Source organism: Elgaria multicarinata, chromosome 8 (genome assembly GCF_023053635.1).
Source record: "Elgaria multicarinata webbii isolate HBS135686 ecotype San Diego chromosome 8, rElgMul1.1.pri, whole genome shotgun sequence".
Lineage (NCBI taxonomy): Eukaryota > Metazoa > Chordata > Lepidosauria > Squamata > Anguidae > Elgaria > Elgaria multicarinata.
The window spans coordinates 27,933,435-27,956,720 of NC_086178.1; the positions used below are offsets into that span (position 1 = coordinate 27,933,435).

Consider the following 23,286-nt stretch of genomic DNA (forward strand, 5'->3'; position numbering starts at 1 on the left):
ATTTGGACACAAGATCAGTACTCATACAGGGTTTGTAGCGTCGATTAAAATGCATCATGATGACAGGTGCAGTCCTAGCCAAAGCAAAAAATGTAACCAGTTCCCATATCAAGTGTGCTATTTAGAGTTTAATGCAAGTATTGTATACAGTTGAAAAGTGGTGTTACTTTAATTATTCAGCCCACAGAGTACTTTTTGTTAGCATTAAACCTACGGATGTGCCTGCCTTCAAGTGATTCTAACATTGGTCTATTCACGTTCTCAATTTGTACTAAACAACAAGAAAGTTAAAAGCTTAAGATATAGATATGGATGGATTAATATGAAGAGAAAGACTTTTGACTTTTTGCCGATGAGAAAAGTAGGAACTTCACATGACTATATTACAGATAAATCACCATGTTGTCCTACTAGTCAACAAAAAGACATATCATATGAAAGAAATTTTTAATTTTTATTTTACATATTTATACATAAAACTTTCAAGGTAACTCTTTCAACCCAACTGCATGTTAATAGCACATCTAAAAATGAATGTCAGGTAGTCAACATTCACAAAATGTTGAAAACTGATTAAAATATACATATTACTGAAAGCTACAACTTCACTACGAGGCAGGCATGTATGTTTCTCTGTTACTTGTATAGCACCATCAAATTACAGTCTCATTTTGTTTAAAACTATGGTGAAATAACAAAAAGTAGTCAATGGTAAAATACTGTTCAACTCAAACGTCTCTAAAATAAACGAAAATAAAAGTTAAACTACCCTCTGTCTTCTTCTTTCATGTTTGCAATGTTTATAAGTACTGTACATTTTGTTCTACAATAAGATTATTGAACTGTCCAATATTTAGTGGCACAAGTAAAAAAAACACACAACAGCAAATAAATTAAAAAGCGTAGGCCAATCACTGGACATAAAGCTTCAGACACTGGGAACAATTCGCCAAGCACTGTCGCTGTGCATCCACCATTCGTCTCAAAGGGGGGGGGGACTCGTGCAGGGATCCTGGTGCTTGGCAGATTGCGCCTCTTAATCAATGACTAACACTGATTTTCTTGTGCGCCACACGTGGAGCATCAGCATTTGTACAACCACAGAAGCAAAAAGTTCTAGATCATTCTTTAGTCTGATGGCTTCTCACTTTACTTTGCCGGCATTTTCTCGGCCATGTGCTTCTGCTGACTTTCAGCGTGTCTGTGGGGAAATAGAAAAACCTACATTAGGACCACAGGAACAGGAAACAATAGGCTGTGCTGTTGTGGTTATCCATGCAAAACATGTAAAGGCAGCAGAGAAAAATGATATCCAGAAAGTAGGCAAGGGAGACGATTGAGGCTAGTTTAGTGCTATGTTACTTTTGCTGCAATTATAAAGCCAGTACTATTCATCAGAATACTTTGGGCTGCAAATCCATTTTTTTTAAAAAAAGAATCCTAACTTTCAACAGGTTAAATTAAGATAAACATATGTCGACTTTAAGGAAATTGCTTCAAAAATCCAATTGTAGGATGCAGTGATATTGAAAGGAAGTTTGTTTTTGAGGGGTAAATGGAAATGGAGGAGAGTTTTATCTCCTTCCTGTAGAAATCAAACTTCTTGTCTTCACACAATCCAAGGATATGGCAAGATGCCCCCAGCCTGGAATTAGACTGCTTTGCTTCATGTAACAAAATGTCAAGATATGAAAGAAAATGAAACAAGAATATCACCCCCCTCCTGCAAACCACCAACAATCTGACCGTCAGTGAAGAGATGTTTTGTCAGGCCCCAACTCTGTTTACCATTTTCGCATTCTATTTGACTCATCGGCAATTTGTTCTTCAAAATGAAATAAATGAAATAAATAAAGTATCGAACTATTTCTCACTAAATTTAGCGAGATCTCACCTGCCCACTCTTTGGGCTAAAACAGACATTCCTTTAAATCCGTTCCTAGCAGCTACATTTTTTTGAACAGTTTTTGCAGGCTGTTTGCTACTAGAGAGGTGAGTAACAGGTAATGTACACACATTGCTGCATTAAGAGGCTACGGACTGCCCACTTTTGCCTTTAAATCTGCAGCAAAAGAGTTGTGCAAAAGCATGTGAATGCATACTATTGTGTTGCACCAAGTACACTGATCTTTTCTCCTCTACAAAGAAGTCTTTGATAAACACCAATACAAGCTTATTGACAGGGAAATCTGAAGAAACCCCAAAAAGCTTCTGTCTGATGTGGAAAAAGTACACAAGCACCCAGAATCTCTGACACTCCCCCCGCTCTTGAATAAAAGACACACAGAAAACCCTCTTGGCCAGCTTTTCAAGGCTGTCTTGAACTCTGCGCCTACGCACTGGCTCCCTATCTGCCACTGTGAAATGTTGCTGTACTATAACACATCTGAAAGCCTTGTGCTTAGGAACCTGACATGAAGGTGCATTGGTTCTCTGTTTATCACCTTAGGTCCCCCTGACTGGGTATTGAAAGCAGGCTTGAGAAACTTTCCAAGCGCCCTTGGGAGGGCGGTTATCAGGAACAGAATGCAACATTTGTACTGGTCATAGGCTGCCAAAATATGGCATTGTTTATGTAAGAATGGTTTCGTTTATGGAACATGTATGGGACTTGTGATCAGTCACGGGAGGGAGGAGGGAAAAGTATGATTTCATCAGAGCAACTTTGAAAGTATAAAAGTATGCTGTATGTGGATGATGGTGCTATATAAATAAATAATAATAATAATAATGATGATGGGCAGAGAGTTCAGCCTTCAGCTTGCTGGAGGTGAGCTTTCACCTGGACTCCGTTCCCTTCCTACTGGATCGGGGAATTTCCCTAACAGCTTATTCACCATAACATTGAGGATGGGAATAATGCCAGACAGAAAGAAAAACACATAACCACACACATACATACATACACATGCCCCTCCCTATGCTCTGTAAAAAGCTGGCTTGAAAGTCAGATCTGGTCTGTATGTCATGGTGACAAACTGTGGGTTAATTAACTCACAATTTGTTGGGATGCGAGCTGCTTCCACTTTGAATAAAGAACCCATGGACGCCCTGTTTATAATTTGTTGTATGACTTACGAACCTAGACACACTGAGCTGCTTTGCATGTAACTGCAAGCTATGGTTTAATTGTCTATTGCTTGTTGAATCATAGGTTGTCATTTTAGCTAGACCCAAATATAGGAAAGCTCATACAACAGCTCATTTTAATTGTCTTCCATCAAGCGATAATGGAAGGACATTTTAAGAAAATTCTATTTGAATTGAAATTGTATCCCTGACAGTGAGGAGAGCTTGATCAGAGGAACATGTTTTATGGGAATGAAGTTTATATAATGATATTAGGGACCATTCCTGTTTTGGCTATAGTTGGATTTTATATTTCATATCTGTAGCTGGCATAAATAAGATTGAAGAGACAAACAGCCAAATATTTTGCTGCAGCTTTTAAGATTTTTTATTATTACATTTATACCCACCTTTTTTCCTCCAAGGAGCCCAAAATGGAATACATGAGCCTTCTTCTCTTATCCTCACAACAGCCCTGTGAGGTAGGTTGGGCTGAGAGTCCGTGACTGGTACAAAGTCACCTAGTGAGCTGCATGGCTGAGTGGGGACTAGAACCCAGATCTCCCGACTCCCAGTACAACACTCTAGCTACTACAGCAAACTACACCACAATTACTAATGGTTGGCAGACAGTAATGGTTACTGGGAGTTAAATGGTACAGCCACTGTTTATAACGTAAAGTTATGTATGTATGTCCAGTTTTTAATCAATCCTTTTATGATTAATTATATTATATATTCCTTTTATTTTACATGTCTTAATTTATGCTCATTTTACTATTCTGCTCCAACTATTTTTATGTACTGATATGTTGAAAGGTCTATGGACTAAATTAATACTTTTGGTTTGAGTTAAAGCTTACTAATTGTACCCATGTAAACCTTGCCCATGTTTGCTCCTAACCATGCATGTGCACAGTGCAGCATGCAGGATTTGGACATGCTAGTGGTAGTCCTGCAAATGTCACATTTGGTGCATATATGCGGTTAGGAAATGATGAACTTGTCAAATGGCTGAGACCATTTTTTTGGTCACTGACACAAGTTCAGGACAAGCTACATGTGATCGCAAGCTCGCAAGCGATCGCAAGATTGCAAGCTGAATATGAGCCAACAGTGCGATATGGCTGCAAGAAAGGCAAATGCTATTTTGGGCTGCATTAATAGAAGTACAGCTTCCAAATCATGTGAGGTACTGGTTCTTCTCTATTCAGCCCTGGTTAGGCCTCATCTAGAGTACTGCGTCCAGTTCTGGGCTCCACAATTCAAGGACGCAGACAAGCTGGAGTGTGTTTAGAGGAGGGCAACCAGGAAGATCAGGGGTCTGGAAACAAAGCTCTATGAAGAGAGACTGAAAGAACTGAGCCTGTTTAGCCTGGAGAAGAGAAGATTGAGGGGAGACATGATAGCACTCTTCAAATACTTAAAAGGTTGTCACACAGAGGAGGGCTAGGATCTCTTCTCGATCCTCCCAGAGTGCAGGACACAGAATAACGGGCTCATGTTAAAGGAACCCAGATTCCAGCTGGACATCAGGAAAAACTTCCTGACTGTTAGAGCAGTACGACAATGGAATCAGTTACCTAGGGAGGTTGTGGGCTCTCCCACACTAGAGGCATTCAAGAGGCAGCTGGACAACCATCTGTCAGGGATGCTTTAGGGTGGATTCCTGCATTGAGCAGGGGGTTGGACTCAATGGCCTTGTAGGCCCCTTCCAACTCTGCTATTCTATGATTCTAAACGTGTCATTAAAAAGTCCCTAAGGTTTTAAAAAATGAATAGCAAGTGCAGCTCCCCCCCCCCATTTTCATTGGGACAGCAGCGTTTGCCAATGGGAGCCTTTTTTCTGGGCCTAACAGGAGCATGAAGGGACATTTTCAGTAAGACTGCAGCAATGGAGGAAAGAGTTCAATTTTCGCCCCTCACATGTTGCTCTTCTGATGAAAATCACACACACCCATGCCTTCAATTAATTAAAACAACAATGAATAGGCATCCTAGTGATGTGTTTAGTGTCACTGCTAGCTTGATCGTCAGATGACTGTGTATGTAAGCCCTTAGTCATGTTTTTACAATCAAGTTAACATGCATTTCTTAATATTGCCTATAGGTGGCAAGCAAGCTATTCTAATGATGGTACCCATCTTCTATTATCACCAAATACCAGATTTTCTCTCCCTCTCCATATAAATTCAAAACAATTTTTAAATGGGGCAGCCTAGACTGGCTAGATGTTTTTGTTCCAAACCACAACTATAGTCTCTGAATCAGCTTTCCTTATCCTCCAGAGTTTTTGACTTCCCCTTCTATCAACTCCAGCCAGCATGGTTAATCATCAGGAATTCTGGGAATTGTAGTGCAAAATACATGGAAGACACCAGCTTGGAGAAACCTGCATTGAATCATTAGGGTTGCTTCTACTGTCAATTAGTGAATGCAATTTGTGAATGCAATTAGAGCTCCGGCTATTGGACGGTATAGAAATGCAATAAATAAATAAATAAATTCATCGTGTGCTCCATAGTGAACATGAAGCTGCTCTATGCTTAGGTATTTCACTGTGTTTACACTGTGAGCTGAGATCAGCAACTTGTTTTCAAGTTAAATAGAAGACAAAGGGTTGTATCCAATATTACTCCTACTTAGAGTAGACCCATTTAAAATGAATGGGACAAGTTAGAGTAACATTGGATACAGCACAATGCTTCATATATTACAAAACTCACTGTGAAAACACCGTAGCCCTAACTTTCAGTGCAGAAGAAATGGTAGATTCTATACCATCTTGGTGACAACTTGACACATGGATAGATTTATGCAATCAGTCTTCTTGCAGTGTGTAACAACTTTCCTATGTAGTCCTCTTTAAGACCTTTGTGAAAGTGATACTTTTCATTTTGTGAGCTTTAAAGAGGACGGGATGGGGGTAGAAGAGAGAGGGGAACATGCATTTGTGAAATATTCAGTAGCCACCGAAGCACCCTACCCAAAGTGTTGGCTTCATTGAAAACCCCTCTTTTGTGTGGTACTACAATAAATTAATCATGTGGATCCAAGTCATCATAACTAGCACTGAAAATATGGTTTGCATGGTAGGACAATTTTCTGTTTTTGCAAGGCCTAAAACTTGTTTTCTGGAGTTGCAAAGGTACCTATGTAGTGGAAGAGTTGGAAAACATCCATGGCAGGAAGCTATAACAGAAGCAATTTAGCATTTCTTGCTGCTGAGTTACCACAGAACCTTTCCTAATCAGACAATCTGAGAAAAGTGAAAGTAATCTGGAACGGAGGGTGACAGAGGATTTATTGAAGGGTAAAACATTAGGTATGTACTGCACAAGGAAGGGTCTGGATCAAAGAGATCTGGATAAGTTGAGATTTAACAGTAGTTTACCTTGTCTGCAGCAATGGTGCTAAATTACCATGGTATTGATAGGGGGCCGCACTGTAAAAGAAACATTACAGGAAAAAAAACAGTAGTTGGGTTTGCTTTGGTTCAGTTAAGCCTCATCTTTGTCTGCAGATGATGAACACATTTCTTCCCCCGTGAGGTTAAAAACTAGCACAGTAAGAGAAGCACTTAAGCGAAAGGTCTGGCAAGAGCGATAGCAAAAGTAATTAATATCAAGTCGCTGTATATTCAGACTGTTGATAAGCAGGGAGAAGTAACTTCATCCACCCAATGGACTGCACTCCTGCTTTCATTATGGAGGATGTAGATTGTGAACTGCCCTACCCCGTCTATTTTTTCCACCAAGCTCTATCCTTTCACAAGAGAAATGAAATCATTTCTGGACAAGAAATATGTACAGTCATCAGATGTTGACACTGTTACCGGCCTATTCTGCTTAGCCTCCTGAAACTGGAAAGATCTACTGTCAACATGCACTTTACTTCTTAGGTCCCAAAGTTATGTTTGAAGTTACCCTGATTGATTTTGGCTTCTACAAGTTAAGGATTTGAAGTTCTTTTTCTATTGCCAGCCATATTTCCAATTTTCAGACCAGACTGAATACTTAACGGCAACTTTTCAGACGGAGTGGCAAGTCATTAACAGGACATGTTGCTGCCTATCCGGAGAAGTAAGGGATGAGAACAAGAAGTGGCAAGGTCTTGAAGAAAAGGTAACTTAGGAAGGGAAAGTTAGGAGAAGACAGCTAAATTACTGAGGGAGAAGTGATTGGAGCTGAACTCAGAGGACTGCTTGAATTCTAATCGAGAGACGAAGGCATCACAATGGTGGAGTCCCAAATGAAGGAAGTTTCTGCATACAACCTTAGGACCACTCTCTTTGCCTCCTCAGACAAAATTAACCAAATTTTATATTCCTAATAACAATCACTTCCCAAAAGAAAAGAACTAAAGATTATCTCACGGAAAGCAACTATAGGAAACATCAAGCATTGGATGTTAGAGTATAAATTGATGCAATGACCCAAGAAGCATCATTAATCATCTGACAGGACAGTGTGAATCACAAAGAGACGATCTACAAAGAAATGTTCTACAAAGAGACTGTACACATTTGCAGTTTGTTTTCTGATTTTAAAGAACAACCCTTCGCCCCCACCAAATAGTCACAGCAAGAGGCGCTCAGTTAGAAAACTAACAGGAAAGAAACCAGAGCAAGAGATGCAACAACAGCCACAGCAGTAATTGCGATAGATTCTCATTACCCAAACAGGCACACTTTTAATAATTGAATCTTTGATTATAGCTGGAGACAGAATCAAATAACGACTATATTTTATACATTCCGCAAATGGAGGGAGAGTATTACTTCTTTGTTGCAAAAGCTCAGGATACAACATGTGATATTTCTGACACCTTCTGAGGCCAATCCAATTTATGCATAACTCCTCTTTACTTTACACCATAAATCTGCAGACTATGGGGAAACAACCTCATATTCAGCTTTTTATACCTCCCGCCCCCATTTTTCTCAACATCCAGTCTGATGAAGAGTTCTGTAGAACTCAAAAGGGAGGAAGTTTGGGAGGGCTCCACCCTTAAAGATGGCATAAAAAGCAATTTAAATTTAAATAAGTAAAGCTTGCAACATTTAGATCAGAGCTAATAAATCTATTAGCATACTGTGGCTTTTTAGATATGACCCAAGCTGACATTGATCAGAAAACAGTTTGATCTAGGTGCTGGTTGGGGAGGTTTTAGCACCAAAAACGGAGAGAGCATTTTTCTGTATCAATGATATATCAAAAGTTCTGGAGATAGACCACACCAACAGAACTTATCGGAAAATGTTGCCAACCTGGTCAAGTCTTCAATGTCTACCAGCATAGCATCCTGTTCTGTGTGCAATTCATCTCGAATAAGCAGCAGTTGCACCAATTCTTCATTCAAGCCTGACAGCAGAAAAGAGAAAAAGAGAGTTTAATTTCATTTAGCTCTCCTGTGACTAATTTTTGGAATCTGTTAGTCATTGTTGTACAGAAATTCAACAGCTCATTCAAAGGAATAGATGGGCTCTCACTTATTTTTGGCTTGCATATAAACAAGGAAGGCTATGAAGTAATGGATTAAGAACAATGACTGGTATTGTTAAAAACAAGCTTTGGCAAAGTATCAGAATGACACTACTGATAGTCATGAGATAATCAAGGATGACTTTTAAAGTGGAATGGACTCTTAAATTCTAAGCTTAGGAACAACTTTAGAAACAACATGAAACATCTGGCATTTCTGCAGTTGAGGGAGGTGATAGAAAATTCTCAACACTAGGGGAGATCTATCAAGGCTTTACTTGTTTGGGGCCAGGCTATTGCACTGATGCTATTGCACAGAACAACGATAGCAGTAAAATGTAGTAACACTGCCATTTTCCACTTACTTTCTATCTGTGAATGTAGATCATTGACTATCACTTGTAGCTGCCCAATTGTCATATCCCTCAGGTCCGTGGGTTTTAAGCTTCTTTTCATCAAGCATTCACTTATATGAGGCATATGCGGCAACTAAACATAACATTGAAAAGACCTTAGGTCCTGGCTAGCAATACACATTTTTACAAAAAATCACTTCCTTTGCATATTTCCTTTTGTTGTAGTAATAGCAATAGCAATAACATAGATAAGAAACATATATATACACACACACACACACACACACACACACACACACACACACACACACAGAGTGTTCTGAAACTGGGCACTGTACATAAACAACTTTCCAATTCTACACATTACATATTAAGAATGTATATATACACACTAGTCTTGCAATTAAGGAATAGTACATAAGGGTTAAGGAAAACTCTTCAAAGTCTACCTGAACAACCTGATCTACATATGGAGCAATCACATGGAGCAATGCTTCCTGAACTGAACCACCTCAGACTGCAGGTGGCGTAATTTCTCAATGCTCCCATATGAAAATAACAACTCAGGCACCATGCATGGCAAGACAAAAGGGTGAAGGCTTTTTAGGAACTGCCTCTGTTTCCCAAAGCTACATCTTCTTACAGAGAGGCCTAATTGTTTTAAAATATCATTGTCATAACCCTTTCTTTCTTATATAACAATACCTCCACTTTTGTCTAAGGCCTGGAGAATCCTAGTAACATTAAAACAAGTGCACAAATTTAGAAGGGCTAAGTTTCAGAAATGCTCGGGTACATGGGTTATTTATTGTTTTACTCTGTACAGCACCATGTACATTGATGGTGCTATATAAATAAATAAATAAATAAATAATAATAATAATAATAATAATAATAAGTGAACAGTCTATGGCAGTAGTCTATGCTGCTCCTCACCAGAGGGGCCCACTGCTAGTGAAAGGGGTAGTTAGTGGTTCTTAAAATAACTAGAAATGCTCATTTCCGGAACAGGACAGGTCAGTAGAGGTAGCAGAAGGGAGCTCTTCTGACCCCTCCCGATCTGGAAACGAGTGTTTCCACAGTTTTCTGGGGTCCCTTTATGAAAGACTTTAGGCTAGTTTCCACTCATTTCTAGGGTTCCTCGATAAAGTGCTAACTTCCCGATTTGCTAGTGGTGGGTACTGCTGGTGCAATGTAATGAGCAGGAGTACAGTGGCAGCAACTAGAGGTTCCTGGCTGTTTGGGGATAATTTAGGGAGGGGTGTCTCTCTCCATCTTGTTACAGAGAGGTCTGGGAATTTTTTAACATTGTTCAACAAATTCAGAGACAATGTAAGAGCATACAAAACCTTTATTCCTAGCTGTGTAACTATACTGGCTGGGCAAATCTGATTTTGCAGAACAGTAATGTAAAACATTTAACAGCATGACATTTATTTTCCCTACATTATTTGAGTCTAATATAGTCAATATAATTTATAATATAATTTATAATATAATTTAGTAAATATACTTCTAAAATGAATTTCAATAGATTGTGGAACTACACGTTTCCCTAAGCCTACAAAAAACAAAGCAAACAAACAAAGGGTTATGGAGAGTTGAGTGACACCAAAAGTAGAAAAAACTGGTAGGCATTGATCTTTTCTGAAATACATACAAGATCAGCTACTGGAGATTTTTTCCTGTTTTGCTTTTCCACCTCTACTTGCATTTTGGCCATTGGTTTTGCCATTGCCAAGGCCATTTTGGCCTCAGCTTGAAGTTTCTTTTGTCTTGTGAGAAAATCCATGTCATCGAGAGATTCGGATTCCTCTTCGGTAGTGTCTCTGTCAGAATAGGAAGAGCTCTGCTTGCTCTAGAAAGGGAGAGAACACGCACACATGTCAGCTCTAAGATCTAAATAGGCTTGTTTGATTCCATAACTAGTCAATTAATCAACCAATTAAAATAGCAAGTGTGAATTCACCCAAGTGAAGTGGAACTGAACTGACCATATTACAGGAACCAAACTATATCACAACGGTTTGATTCTGTGGTCCTTGTGTTAATCATCGGGCATTCTTGGATTAAAAGGTGTAGTATATTAGGTCTGGAAAAGAAATTTTCCTGAGGCATTAGAGAGCTGCAGAAAATATGACTAGTTGTACAGGGCTATATGGACCACTGTGCAACACAGTTCAAGAGAGCTTCTTTATATTCACATGCAGTCTAAGAACTAGATCCACTTCCTTAATTAACTATAAGCAATCACTTTTCCCATCATATTTAAAAATGTTCTTAGGATTGGCTTATGCATAACCTGGGCCACATAGTCTGATGAAGGACCCAGCTTGTGCTTGAGTACCCTTCCTGCTATGTATATAACCTCTAATGATAGCAGAGATCTACAGTTCTCAATATAACTTTAACACATAACAGTAACCTATTTATCAAAGTCCTATCCAAAACCAGGCTTTAATTATCTACTAGACAAAATAATTTTGAAAATAATATCTCATCTGAATTGTTTCCTATGTGAAATTTGGGTGGTTCACTATCTCCAAATGTAGATACGATTGTAACTAAGACTCACCATGGGGGATAAAGGTGTATCCAGACTTGTTTCAGTTTTGCTGTCATCAGCATCACTATCTTTGTCACTGCCACTGTCATTTACAAAGCAAATCTGCAAATTCATCCCACTTTGTAACCTTGAAACAAAAGAGAGAGAATGGGCTGTTTATTTGTTACATTTATTCGTTTCTAGACTGCCCAACAGCCAAAGCTCTCTTGGTTCACAAAACAAAACTTAAAATCACAAAATAAAACAACATATTATTAAAAAGTTTAAAACAACAAAATAAAACTAACTTAAAAGCCAGTAGCACTGTAAAGATCTAAAAATGCTCCAATACGTTTTCTGCAATGATACAAAATGTATGAATTACTATAAAAACACTGCAGATCCATTCCAGGCTTGTCAGCGAAATGCACAACGGATTCAAATGAGTTCGTATTTCTAAGAATCTGACCTGCAGATCCCACAGCAAACTGGCATTTTCGGATTTATGTGGATTGTGCAGACCATTTAAAAAACAACACAACTTTAGGGGAGGATTTGTGCAAAAGCCCACTTGCATGAATGTTCATTAGCAATCATGTGAATTAGCACTAATGCACATTAGTGCTAGTAGAACAAATTTCTTATATATACCTAAAAAAAAAAAAAATCCAATTCCATCAATGTGTGGATGACAGAACAAAAGATACATCACAATCTGTGAAACTCATATACAATAGATTTAATAAAGTCCATACATTCCGAAGTCTAAGACGGCCTACCTGCTCCATCTAGGATATTTTTTTCTGTTCTCAAGCCTCCACACTCTAATGCAACATAATGATCTGAGGACAGACAACCAGCCTAACTTTCTATCCGCCTGACTTAGACAGGGCTGGGGAATCTCTGGCCTTCCAGATGTTGTGGGACTACAACTCCCACCATCTCTGACAGTTGGCCATGCTGCTTGGGGCTAATGGGAGTTAGGTATCCAATTACATCTGAAGGGCCACCTGTTCCTTACCCCTGGCTCAGATAAATCAAACAGGAACTCTAAGAGGAAGAGCATTTTAAAAAATCACTCTGTGGTACTGGTACCCATTGTTGCACCACATTATGGCAGATACAGATAATAATAATAAAAAGAACAAGTTTAATTTATTTAAAACTGTCCGAAGAACGCAGTGAGCACGCACTGCAGAAGCATGAAAGATCACATCATTCTTTAATGCTCCCTATATTGCAAATAGTGAATGGGAGAAGCTATATCAACCTACATCTCTGATCCCTCTCCTGCATGCTCCACCCTCACCCCCAGCTTTTCAACAGAGCTTTTCCTGATCTACCCAAACCTACTTTCTATATTTCTCCCCAGTTCCATGTAATTCCATGTAACCCCCTCATTTCCTGCTATTTTGTCTACCATGACGGCATCAATTCTTGTACTGCCCAGTGAAGTCTGTGAACTCTTGAGACAGGATCTGCTTCTCTTCTACTATAAAACAAGTCCCAATCCACTGTCAGTGCTATGTATCAGCAGGAGTCATATAAAAGTCACATAACATTTACCAAATATTGTATCTGGGGATATTTTGTGAAGGATGATTTTAAAACAGGTGGGTTGTCTAATGGGCTGTTAGTCTAACAAGTCCCATTCATTTCAATGGGTATATATACTCTAAGAAGGACTAACACTGCATACAACCCTTTATTGCCCAAACAACAATTCTCACAGTACTTAAAGCACACTAAAAGCAAGAATAAACACACAGTAAATAAACCAAATAACTACATGAACAAACTAACTAAAGACTAGTCCACATCAGCAGTACAGCACACTCAACCTTAGCTACAGACATCTGTCCTAGCTAGGGGTGCAGAAGAGGTTTCTGGGTTCTCCAGATGGCCACACCCTCTACCCCTTTCTCCAACCCACCAATGATTTGGTGTTTTCCCAGCCTTTCTGTAGTTTCCTTCCTATTCTAAAAGCTTTCCCCTGTTCTCTAAGTTACTAGCAGTAAGAGATTTTTTTAAAAAAAGGGTAATGTAAGAAAAAAAGAGCTTTACACTAAAACATCCTGCCATTTTGGTTCCATCTCTTTGCCTTTTGGCCCTGCTAAGTGTACCCTAAGAGCTTCTCCAAAACAGAAATTGGCCCTAGAATTGAAAGAGGTTCTATGCTCCCACCTTCAAGTATTCCATGTCCTCATGTAGTATGCCAGTACAGCATGTCACACATTTTAAAGCCTTTTAAAATCCTGTCACTCCTCAGGTCACATAATACCCAATACCCCATCTCCTCTGGGTCAGCATACTTTACAGACGGTCCTCTCATCTGCTTCCGAGAACCAAGTGCATGCAGAAATGGGAGTGACGTGGGGTAAAAGTAAAATATCAATGGGTAGTGAATATTAGCACCGGGAAAGAAAAACAGGTCAAGCATATTTAGGGAACTCTTTAAATCTTTACAGGCATGAATTATCCAAATAGCTACCTGTACTGCAACTATTCCATTATTCAGCAAACATCAACATTTATCAAGTGTAAAACGTTGAGAAGTGGAATATTTCCGAGTTATTGTCTTTGAATATAAACCACAACACAAACTGTTCAATGCCATAAAAGTGAGTCTTTTCCGCATCTAAATCTGGAGTCAATGCAAAAAACCATATCCAAAACACAGGAGGGGCAATTTTTTTACATTCAAGTTGGAAATTTTTCCTAGACTGCAATATTTTAGTCTGTGCCTGTCGTTTTTTAAAACTACTATTCTGCCTAACCCCCTCCTTCCACTGTACTTTCAAAGCTAATAGGGCTCTGGTTTTGCCACATTCATCCCATGTTATTTTTCCTATTAGTGTGGATGCTAGTAATCCTGCTCCTTTCCCCCTTTTTTGCCCCATACCATGTAGGGACACATGAATAATGCAAATGTGGCTTATGCATTGTGAATCCCCCCTCCGAAATGTGCCCCAATTGCCCACCTCCATGCCCTTCTCCGTTCCTGCTGGTGGTGACAGCCTAACTGCAAACTGTGCTTGGGGCCTGCCTTTGTGCCACACTGATTGGCCGTGGTGCAGGGGTTGGCCTGCCTATTTGGTGTGGAGGAAATTAATTGCTATTAAAGCTTGAGCTTTGAACTTCTTTGAACTTTCAACATTTTCTGCACATCTATACTGCTCAAGCTTCAGTTTAAAACAAAAATGAGCAAAATCAGTCTGGTACCTCTTGAGCAATAAGCTTTGCACTACCATATTCTTATATAAGATAAGATGTGCAGGTTGGTGTTTGGAGGTGGGGGTGGGTTAAGGTAGGAGAACATTCAAAGATACAACCCCTTCTCCTTGCAGCCTAAAGTGATACACTCCAGGATAAGCTTTGCTCCTTCATTCAAGTAGAAATTTGCACCTGGAGAATTACATGCCTATATCCCCATTCTTCTAAATGAAAAATTATTTCTGTAGCTGTGGCCATGTGATGCTCTTCCAGGATCAAGATTCTACCATTATGTTTTAGGACAGCTTTTAGGACAGAGTCAGGAAGCAAAGAGGCAGCTTTCCTAGTGAGAATAAAATGAGGGAGGCAACCTTAACAAATTTGGGAAATCACCTTAGCACCACTTTCACTTTCACTGGGTGAAAGTAGGGAGGCCTTCTTATGCATTAAAACCTGTAATTCCTTTACCTTCTCTTGTTGAGGTAATAATCAAGAATGCTACACTCAAGAATGCTGCAATGCTGCAGTTAATAGAAAAGGCTGTTTGAAAAGCCATTTAAGTAGGTTTAGGTTTCAAAGTGAATTTGTTGGAATCTTAGGTCAGTTGACAGAAATTTATCCCTAAGAGTGCAATCCGATGCGTGTTTAGAGAACAACAGCAGCAGCACAACAAAAGTCCTACAACTCCACGCTGGCTGAGGAATGCTAGGATTGTAGGACTTCTCTCTCTTTCTCTAAACATTCATAGGATTGCACTCTAAGGGGGAAATATTTTGCATACTGGACAAAAAGAGAAATCGACAGGTAAACATTACCTTTTAGTACAGCCCAAAAACACAATGCATGAGTACTGGTCAACTTGAGCAGTCCCAACATTTCCCAAGTGTGTAGAATAACAATGGGAAACCAGAAGAACATGATTTCATTGCAACATGTGATAGAGAACACAAACATTCAATATCTTTTTGTATGTGTATTTTATTTAAAATATGTAACATCTTCAGATGGCAGAACATGAGGATGCTGTTTTCAGCAGAACGAGGGTGGCCATGTGTCCTGCTTTACTGAGGAGAGTCCTCTGATTGAAGGGCATCCAATCAAACTCTGGTTTAAAAAAAAGAACCATAAGAAAGGGACAGTAGGGGCATTGAAAGATGACCATCAACTGTTAGTACCTGGACAGTAGCCACAGCAGCTGGTCACAGTTCACCCCACTATGGCGAGTTGTATTGTATTTCTATTTAAATTATTATTATTATTATTATTATTTATTTATATAGCACCATCGATGTACATGGTGCTGTACAGATAACACAGTAAATAGCAAGACCCTGCCGCATAGGCTTACAATCTAATAAAGTTGTAGTAAACAATAAGGAGGGAAAGAGAATGCAAACAGGCACAGGGAATTAATGTACTTATTTCTAAATTTGCACCTATGCATGTAAATTAGCATATGCAAACTTTTATGCAAATCCATGTCCTATATTTTTGCAGGGTGATACATGCCTTATGTCCTGCATACATGTAGTTACACCCATGTAATATGAATTCAAGTAGCCGGATTCCCTTTTCTCTGGCTGCCCTTAAACTCAAAAGAAAACAAATGAGCTCTACAAGACAAGCTGTTTGTGCTTCATTTCAATTACAATTGGGGAAACTTAAAAAAGAGTATGGGGAATGGTTATATATGCAGGTTCATTACTACGACACTTTGAGATTCCCTGGTCTAGACAGATAATTTACTGGATTAGATTTGCAAAGATATTACTAAGCTGTTGTTGTGCTAAATTTGGAATTTTAAAATAGTGCAATCATTCTGAAAAAATGAATAGAAAAACTATATATGCAAATCAGGGAGAATCCTACTCTGAAAACAGTTTACATGCTTGAGTAATAAATATACAATTGCTTTTAAAACTTGCATAACCAATTTGCTTTTACCTTTTGATTTACAGTTGCCCGTAAAATGAAAGGCGCACAAAGATCTGCTCTCTTTACATTGTTTTTGAGAAATGGGACCAGCTGCTGTTGCCCACGTGTCTCTCAAAACAACTATTTTCTGTTTACTTGATTAGCTTTGGTTGCCCTTCCATTGTGCAGAATGGCTGCCGCCAACTTCAAAAGGATTTCTTTTTTACACCAGAGTAATCTAACATTTTTGTATGCTGAAGCCTAGTAATACATTTTTTTAAAAAAACAACAACCCTCTTCCTACACGTTATTGGCAATTTATGACTCCCTCATTAGATCAAAAATAATAAGGGGAAGCAAGCTGAAACTATTTAAAAATCTGTCAACAGATACTTTGAAACTTAAATCAGAATTCCTGGGAAGCCAGTTCTAGATAAATATGCCACCTAGTATAATGGGTACTGCTTTCAAAAACAGCAATGGTGTTGGCATAGACGGAAGACATGTGCCTAGTGGCTTCCATGAAGCAACCTCTGCTCTTTGGATGAGAGCAACTTGGCAGCCATTCAACAGCTCACTTTCTCCTCTTCACGCAAATCCCCTCGAGATCCCCCAAAGTGTGTCAATCAAGAGGCTTTAGACGGAACACATGTAATAAATCTGTTCACACACCCTCTCTTCAAGCCTTATCGCAATAATTACATGCAGATGCTCCTTACCACATGGCCTTTCCTTACCATCTCATTGTTTTACTGAGAGCCTTCTCCCCCTCCTCTTCCCCCACCCTACACTGGCCAAATCCTTTTCGACTGAATGCTTTGGGAGCAAGGGAATACATTCTGTTTATACATGTACACTAGACACCTACCTAGCTCACTTTTTGGCGCTATAGAAATCTTACATCAAAAGTGATCTGAGCAATGCCATCTCTCTGAGGAAAAGAACAGTTGGCAATCCTTCAGCAGAACGTCAAACAACTACAACCCACAAAAACTAACAACAGCCGGGGTGTGTGTGTTTCTTCTTTCTAATGTATGGGATTGTGTTTCCAGAACACAGAGAAGAATATCGCTTTGCCACACTCAGGGCTGCGCTTCCATAGAGGCCAGTTAGGCGGCTGCCTAGAGCGCCAAGGTAAGCGCCCCCGGAAGTCGCCCTCCCAGCCTTCCGCCCTGCTCCCCAGCGTCCCTGGCTTGGCTTCAGCTGGGCGCCCGCCCAGCAGCCGAAGCCAACCCGGGACACTGGGGGGCAGGGACGGACGGCTCCACGTTCTGACATCTGGTGCGTGTCGGACGTCAGAACATGGAGCCGTCTGACCGCCCTCCCCCAGCTTCCCGGCTTGGCTTCAGCTGGGGGCTCCCAGCCAAACCCAAGCTGGGACGCTGGGGGAGGGGAAGGAACGGCTCCATGTTCTGACGTCTGGCGCATGCCGAAAGTCAGAACATGGAGCCGTCTGACCGCCCTCCCCCAGCTTCCCGGCTTGGCTTCAGCTGGGGGCTCCCAGCCAAACCCAAGCTGGGATGCTGGGGGAGGGGAAGGAACGGCTCCATGTTCTGACGTCTGGCGCACGCCGAAAGTCAGAATGTGGAGCCGTTTGGCTGCCCTCCCCCAGCTTCCCGGCTTGGCTTCGGCTGAGGGCTCCCAGCCACACAAGCCGGGACGCGGGGCGGGGGGAAGGAGCAGCTTCACATTCTGACTTCCGGCGCATGCCGAAAGTCAGAACGTGGAGCTGTCTGACTGCCATCCCCCAGCTTCCCAGCTTGTTTTCAGCTGGGGGCTCCCAGCCAAAGACAAGTCGGGATGCTGGGGGGGTGGGGGTGGCGGCGAATGGACAGAATTGGAGCTGCCCGCCCACCCCACCGCAGCATCCCGCCGAGCCAGGAGGACTTCAGGCGAGGGACAGGTAACCTGTCTCCGCCTACCTGGGGTGGGGGGGATACGGTGGGGTGTGTGAAAGCAGCTCACCTTGCCTAGGGCGCAAAAAAGCCTGGCACCGGCCCTGGCCACACTGATTTAAAACTAAAGCAGGGGTGCAGAACTTGTGCCCCCCCCCCCCCCCAGATACGGCTCCTGGGTTCCCCACCACTGGTAAATTCCTCCTGCTGCTGCCAAGTTCCTCCCACATCCCCATTGCTCCATTGCTTCTGCATTACTAATGGTGGGGTGCTGGGCACCAGCAGAGGAGAATCAGCAATGTGCAGCGGGGTTTCTTGCACCTGCGCTGACCCCAAAGTAGTGACGTTGACTGGCTGAGCACAGGGGCAGGTATTATCTTAGAAGAGGCATTCCTCCTCTGTGTGAATCAAGGGAGAACGTCTTACTTAATATGGTGTTTGCCATCTGCAGTTGTTACAAGCACTTGTACTCAAAATAATATTTTTAAATAAATCTGCTGATTTTTTAATAAATCTGTTGAATGATTTATTTAGTGGTTTTTTTTAAAAGGGGTTATTTTAATCCATGACTTTATTTGAATGTTGTAACCCTGTATTATAAAGACTTCAGCATTTATAAAATAGGACTGTTACCTGATTGAAGAAATCTCAAGTCTATTAATCCTATGAGTTTTAGGTAGCAATATTCTACTCTCTCTACTGGGAGTAAGTCCCACTGAACGTAATGGGCTTTCTGAGTAGACATTACAGGATTGCACTTTTTATTCTCAGTGAATTGATTCTCAGCAATTATGGCTTATTGTTACGTTCAAATGTGCTTATTTAGTAATCATTACATCAACCCTATGAGGTTTGTCACTCAGTATTATTATTATTTCTATGCAGTAGATTGGGGACTCAGGCTGATACACTGTTTGGGCGACCACAGAGGTTAAAAAAAAAAGCCATCATGGCCTTCCCCTGAACCCCCACACTATGTCATCCAAACCCGCCGTGTGGCGTGGTGGGGTCGTAGGTTGCATATAAAGCCATCCCTGCTATGTTGTGCACTGGGTTCAGATGACACTAAAACCCATGCTGCAGGGCAGGTAATTATGCAAAAGACAGTTGCATGAATGGCACACGCAGGGAGAGAAGCTATGATGGCTTCTTTTACCCCCCATGATTGGCCAAACTTTTTAAAAATCACCTAACAGTATCAGGGCCCTGTTTCCTATTTCTGGGCTCAGTCTGTTATCTATTAAGTTAGGCTAACTAAAAATTACATCCAGTACCAGCAGATGATTTCCCAAGGCTGAAAAGCAGCACCATGGAACACGTTTAATCAGCACACAATACTTTAACGCTATATTTACTACCAGATGTGCATAATAATTTCTTTTTCTAAATCAATCCTGTTCTCAGCCACAAGGTGGCTTATAGAACATTCTTCAACTTTTGGCATCCAGTAGTAGTCATAAAACAAGGAGTGTGTTGTAATGGCAACCTCACACACATTAAAGGAATAAATTTAAAATCCACGAAGCGTTCAAGTATTGGCGCATACAGAAAGCACCTGCTAAAGTACTTCTAACATGCATGTAAGGCAGAAAGATTACTTTTTTAAAAGGGTTATTTCAATGATACATTCTGCTGGTTTCTCCAGTTCAAAACAATTCTTCCATAAAGGTGTTTATTATGATTGTGGTGATGTTATGCTTCTGGCCATCTGGGCTTATATTCAGCCATTTCCCTTGACAAAATCCCTAAACAGTGTAATGTCAAGCCATAAAAATGCTAACTGTGATTTATAGCCACGGAGACTTTGTAGACAACACAGGAGCTTATGTTTTCCGTAGATAGCTATGGAGTATCCATGGGGTGACTGTGGTTTACACAAAAAGAATCCCTAATCTGTTATTTCATTAAGAACTGGAAATATGATGGTAAACGAAACGTATCACCAGGCAGATAAGACATGTGTAACTAATAAACCTAGGGTTCGATTCATGCTATCCCTTGTTAGCTTCTCCCCCACCCAAGAGATTTAATCTTGTATTACTCTTCAGTGGAAATGGACAGTAAAATATTATTTTCCATTTACTTTAATGGCTCTTTGGATGCATTATTAATATGCAATATATAATGAATAATTGCATACTTACATTTTTATACCATGTCTTTTTCTGCTGCACAAGACATTCAATAGAATTGAGGCCTAAAGCATAAATTATAGCTACCCAGCGAAGGGTGTGATAGCATATACTGTTCTTTTCTTTATTACAGTATTGTTTGCAAAGGGAAATAGGTTACCTCCTTGCTTCTTTGCATGAGTCATAATCTCCCTTCCGGATGTGCACGTACATGGTACAGCTAAAGTAGTCAAAATTTCAGTCAGAGAACAAGAAGATTTAAATAAGGCTAAGGCTGCAATCCTATACCCACTTACCAAAGAGTAAGTCCAACAGAACTCACACATTTTGCTTTTAATTGGTTTATTTGGATATGTATTGTTGCTTTCTAAAGGCAATCCAATAATCCATAGAGGAAAGGTCATTAACAGCTACTGATGTTATCTATTATCAGATAATACTGGGGAGCATGAAGGGAAGGGCTGCCTGAGGTGGGGGAGCATACATGTCACTGTTGGAGAGCCATGTCGGCTGAAGAAAGGGGCCAGGGTGGCTCTTCAGAGAGCTGTCTGAAATGTTTGGCTCTGAGGGGGTCCTTCCTCAGAGCCAGGCATGGGAGCGGTGTCCAAAGAGATTACCTGTACAAGGACACCCCTCGCTCAGAGTAAAACAGAGTGTAGGTGGCTGCTCTATAGAGCTCTGCAGACCACACTCTCCTGCTGGGGCAAATGCCATGAAGAGAAAGTGGCCACCGGGGTTGTTCAGGTGGGACCTCTTGGCAGTATGTGTGTGGGGGAGGGAGTGCTCAATTTGCCACTCCTTCCACTCCACCACTAGATTCACTCTGCCTCATTTGAGACCTGGCTCGGATTTAGTGGTTTTAGAATTCAGAGAGGAATCTCATAGGCAAAGCACTTACATCCCTGAAATTGTGCTGGATCTGCTGGTGGTGTCTGCTTGCACAAGACACCCACATGCTGCATGTTTCCTGCCCCACCACAAATCTGTGCCATGAATGGGGTGGGGCTGTTCCAGCTCAATTGCTCAGTGAAGAATACAGTGCGGTGCTCTATTGTAAGAAGTAGGCTGGGGGAAGGTGCCTGTGGTTTCCCTGAGCTGCTGCTGAAAAATGATACCAAAATTAGGTGCGTAAACAGTCTTCCTTAGACAGTTGTGGCTACATGCAGTGAAATGGGCCATTAAGACAATGTTGGGTGGAGTCTACATGTCTCACGCATCTGCATTCACTGAGAAAGGTGGAGCAATGAGCACCATAGGTGTGTGTTTCTGTTGGGGGCGAGGCACAAAATTGTCCAGTTGTAGGATTTTTATTACGGTCTGCTTCCCGTTGACTAAGCAAAGGACATCCTCATTCTGAAACAGTGCCTGGGTCTCAAAAGGGGGGGGGGCAGACAGGAAGGTTGAGAAATCCTTGTCCATCATTGCTTGCTTATATAAATAGGAGCAACAAAATCCTTCTCCAATGATAAACTTGACAATGTATATTCTGAGGAGTCTCCTGCAGGCAGTATCAGCTCACATTGCATAAAAAGATGACTGCGGTTTTTACATTTACTTTAGAATAAATTTCCATCAAGATTGAATACTCATATACTGATTTATTACACCTATATAAAAATTTGGTTGCCATTAAAATGTTTAACACAGACAAATACCTCAGCAGATGGAGCATGTATGCAATCCAGACTCTTAGAACAAAGCCAAGGGACTGAATTTCTCATGACAAGAGGGATTTTCATGTTACAGGGCTATTTAAATCCCTTAAAATAGATTTTGAAACGAATTTTCCCTGTCCCACTTTTTTCCAATTTAAGAAAGAAAAATGAGGCCAACATGAATTTTTCATATTATATGGGCAGTGTAGTTTAAGGAGCAATCAAGAAAAACACACATATTCACATCAACATAAAATGGCAGTGTTTGAATTTTATTCAGCCTTTTAAATTTTATACTCTAGATTTTACAGTTTAGATTTTCTTCTATGGTGCTGGAATGGCTGCTTTTATGTATTGACCTGGTTCACACATAATGACAAATCATGGTTTAAGTAAACATGGTGTGATGAATTGTAGGATGTCGTTATGTGCAAACCTAGAACTATAGGTTAACTACAGTTTATACCATAGAGAACCCATGGTTTGTTGTTCAGTTGTGAACTATGGGTTGTTAAATCCATGGTTTGTCATTATGTGTGAACCCAAAATCGTAGGTTGTTGTTCATGGGTTGTTTCACTAAGCAACACAGATAGCAGGAAAGAGCGGTCAAAAAACCCAAGCCTCTTTACCTGCCAGTACCGCAAAACAATTGAAATGCAGAGAGGGAGAAGGTGAAGGAGTGGGGAAACAACCAACCAAGGAACTGGGAAAACAAACCATGGGTCTTCTGCCAGACAAGCCCTGGGTAAGGCAACAAACGATGAATTAAAAAAACCATGGGTTACCATGCCTGTGTACCAGGCCATTTTCTGGTGTATTTTCTTGTGGATCATTGTTATTCTTGTTTTTATTGTTGTTCATTGGGATTAGACAATATGAACATTGAAGTCTGGTCCTGGCTCACCTGCCACTTTGTTCCCAGGCCAAATTCATAGTGCTGTTCTTAACCTATAAAACCCTACATGGCTGATGACCCCAGTACCTCAAGGGTTGCTTCTCCCCATATGAACCTACCCAGTCCAG

The 23,286-nt window shown here is 40.7% G+C and overlaps 1 protein-coding gene across 6 annotated transcripts in view; it reads right to left on the reverse strand.

Moving 5' to 3' along the window:
* Window positions 1–485: 485 nt before the first annotated feature.
* SCHIP1 (schwannomin interacting protein 1) overlaps window positions 486–23,286 on the reverse strand; it is a 111,158-nt gene continuing 88,357 nt past the window's right edge. For 3 of the 6 annotated variants that reach the window (XM_063132032.1, XM_063132035.1, XM_063132034.1), the window contains 6 exons: window positions 11,484–11,601; window positions 10,569–10,766; window positions 8,918–9,041; window positions 8,339–8,432; window positions 6,464–6,514; window positions 486–1,201 (listed from right to left, as the gene is read on the reverse strand). In XM_063132032.1, the coding sequence (XP_062988102.1) occupies window positions 1,150–1,201; window positions 6,464–6,514; window positions 8,339–8,432; window positions 8,918–9,041; window positions 10,569–10,766; window positions 11,484–11,601 (637 nt within the window). In that variant the 3' untranslated portion in view covers window positions 486–1,149. The remainder of the gene's footprint in view (window positions 1,202–6,463; window positions 6,515–8,338; window positions 8,433–8,917; window positions 9,042–10,568; window positions 10,767–11,483; window positions 11,602–23,286) is intronic. The other 3 variants (XM_063132033.1, XM_063132036.1, XM_063132037.1) reach the window with 1 other exon arrangement.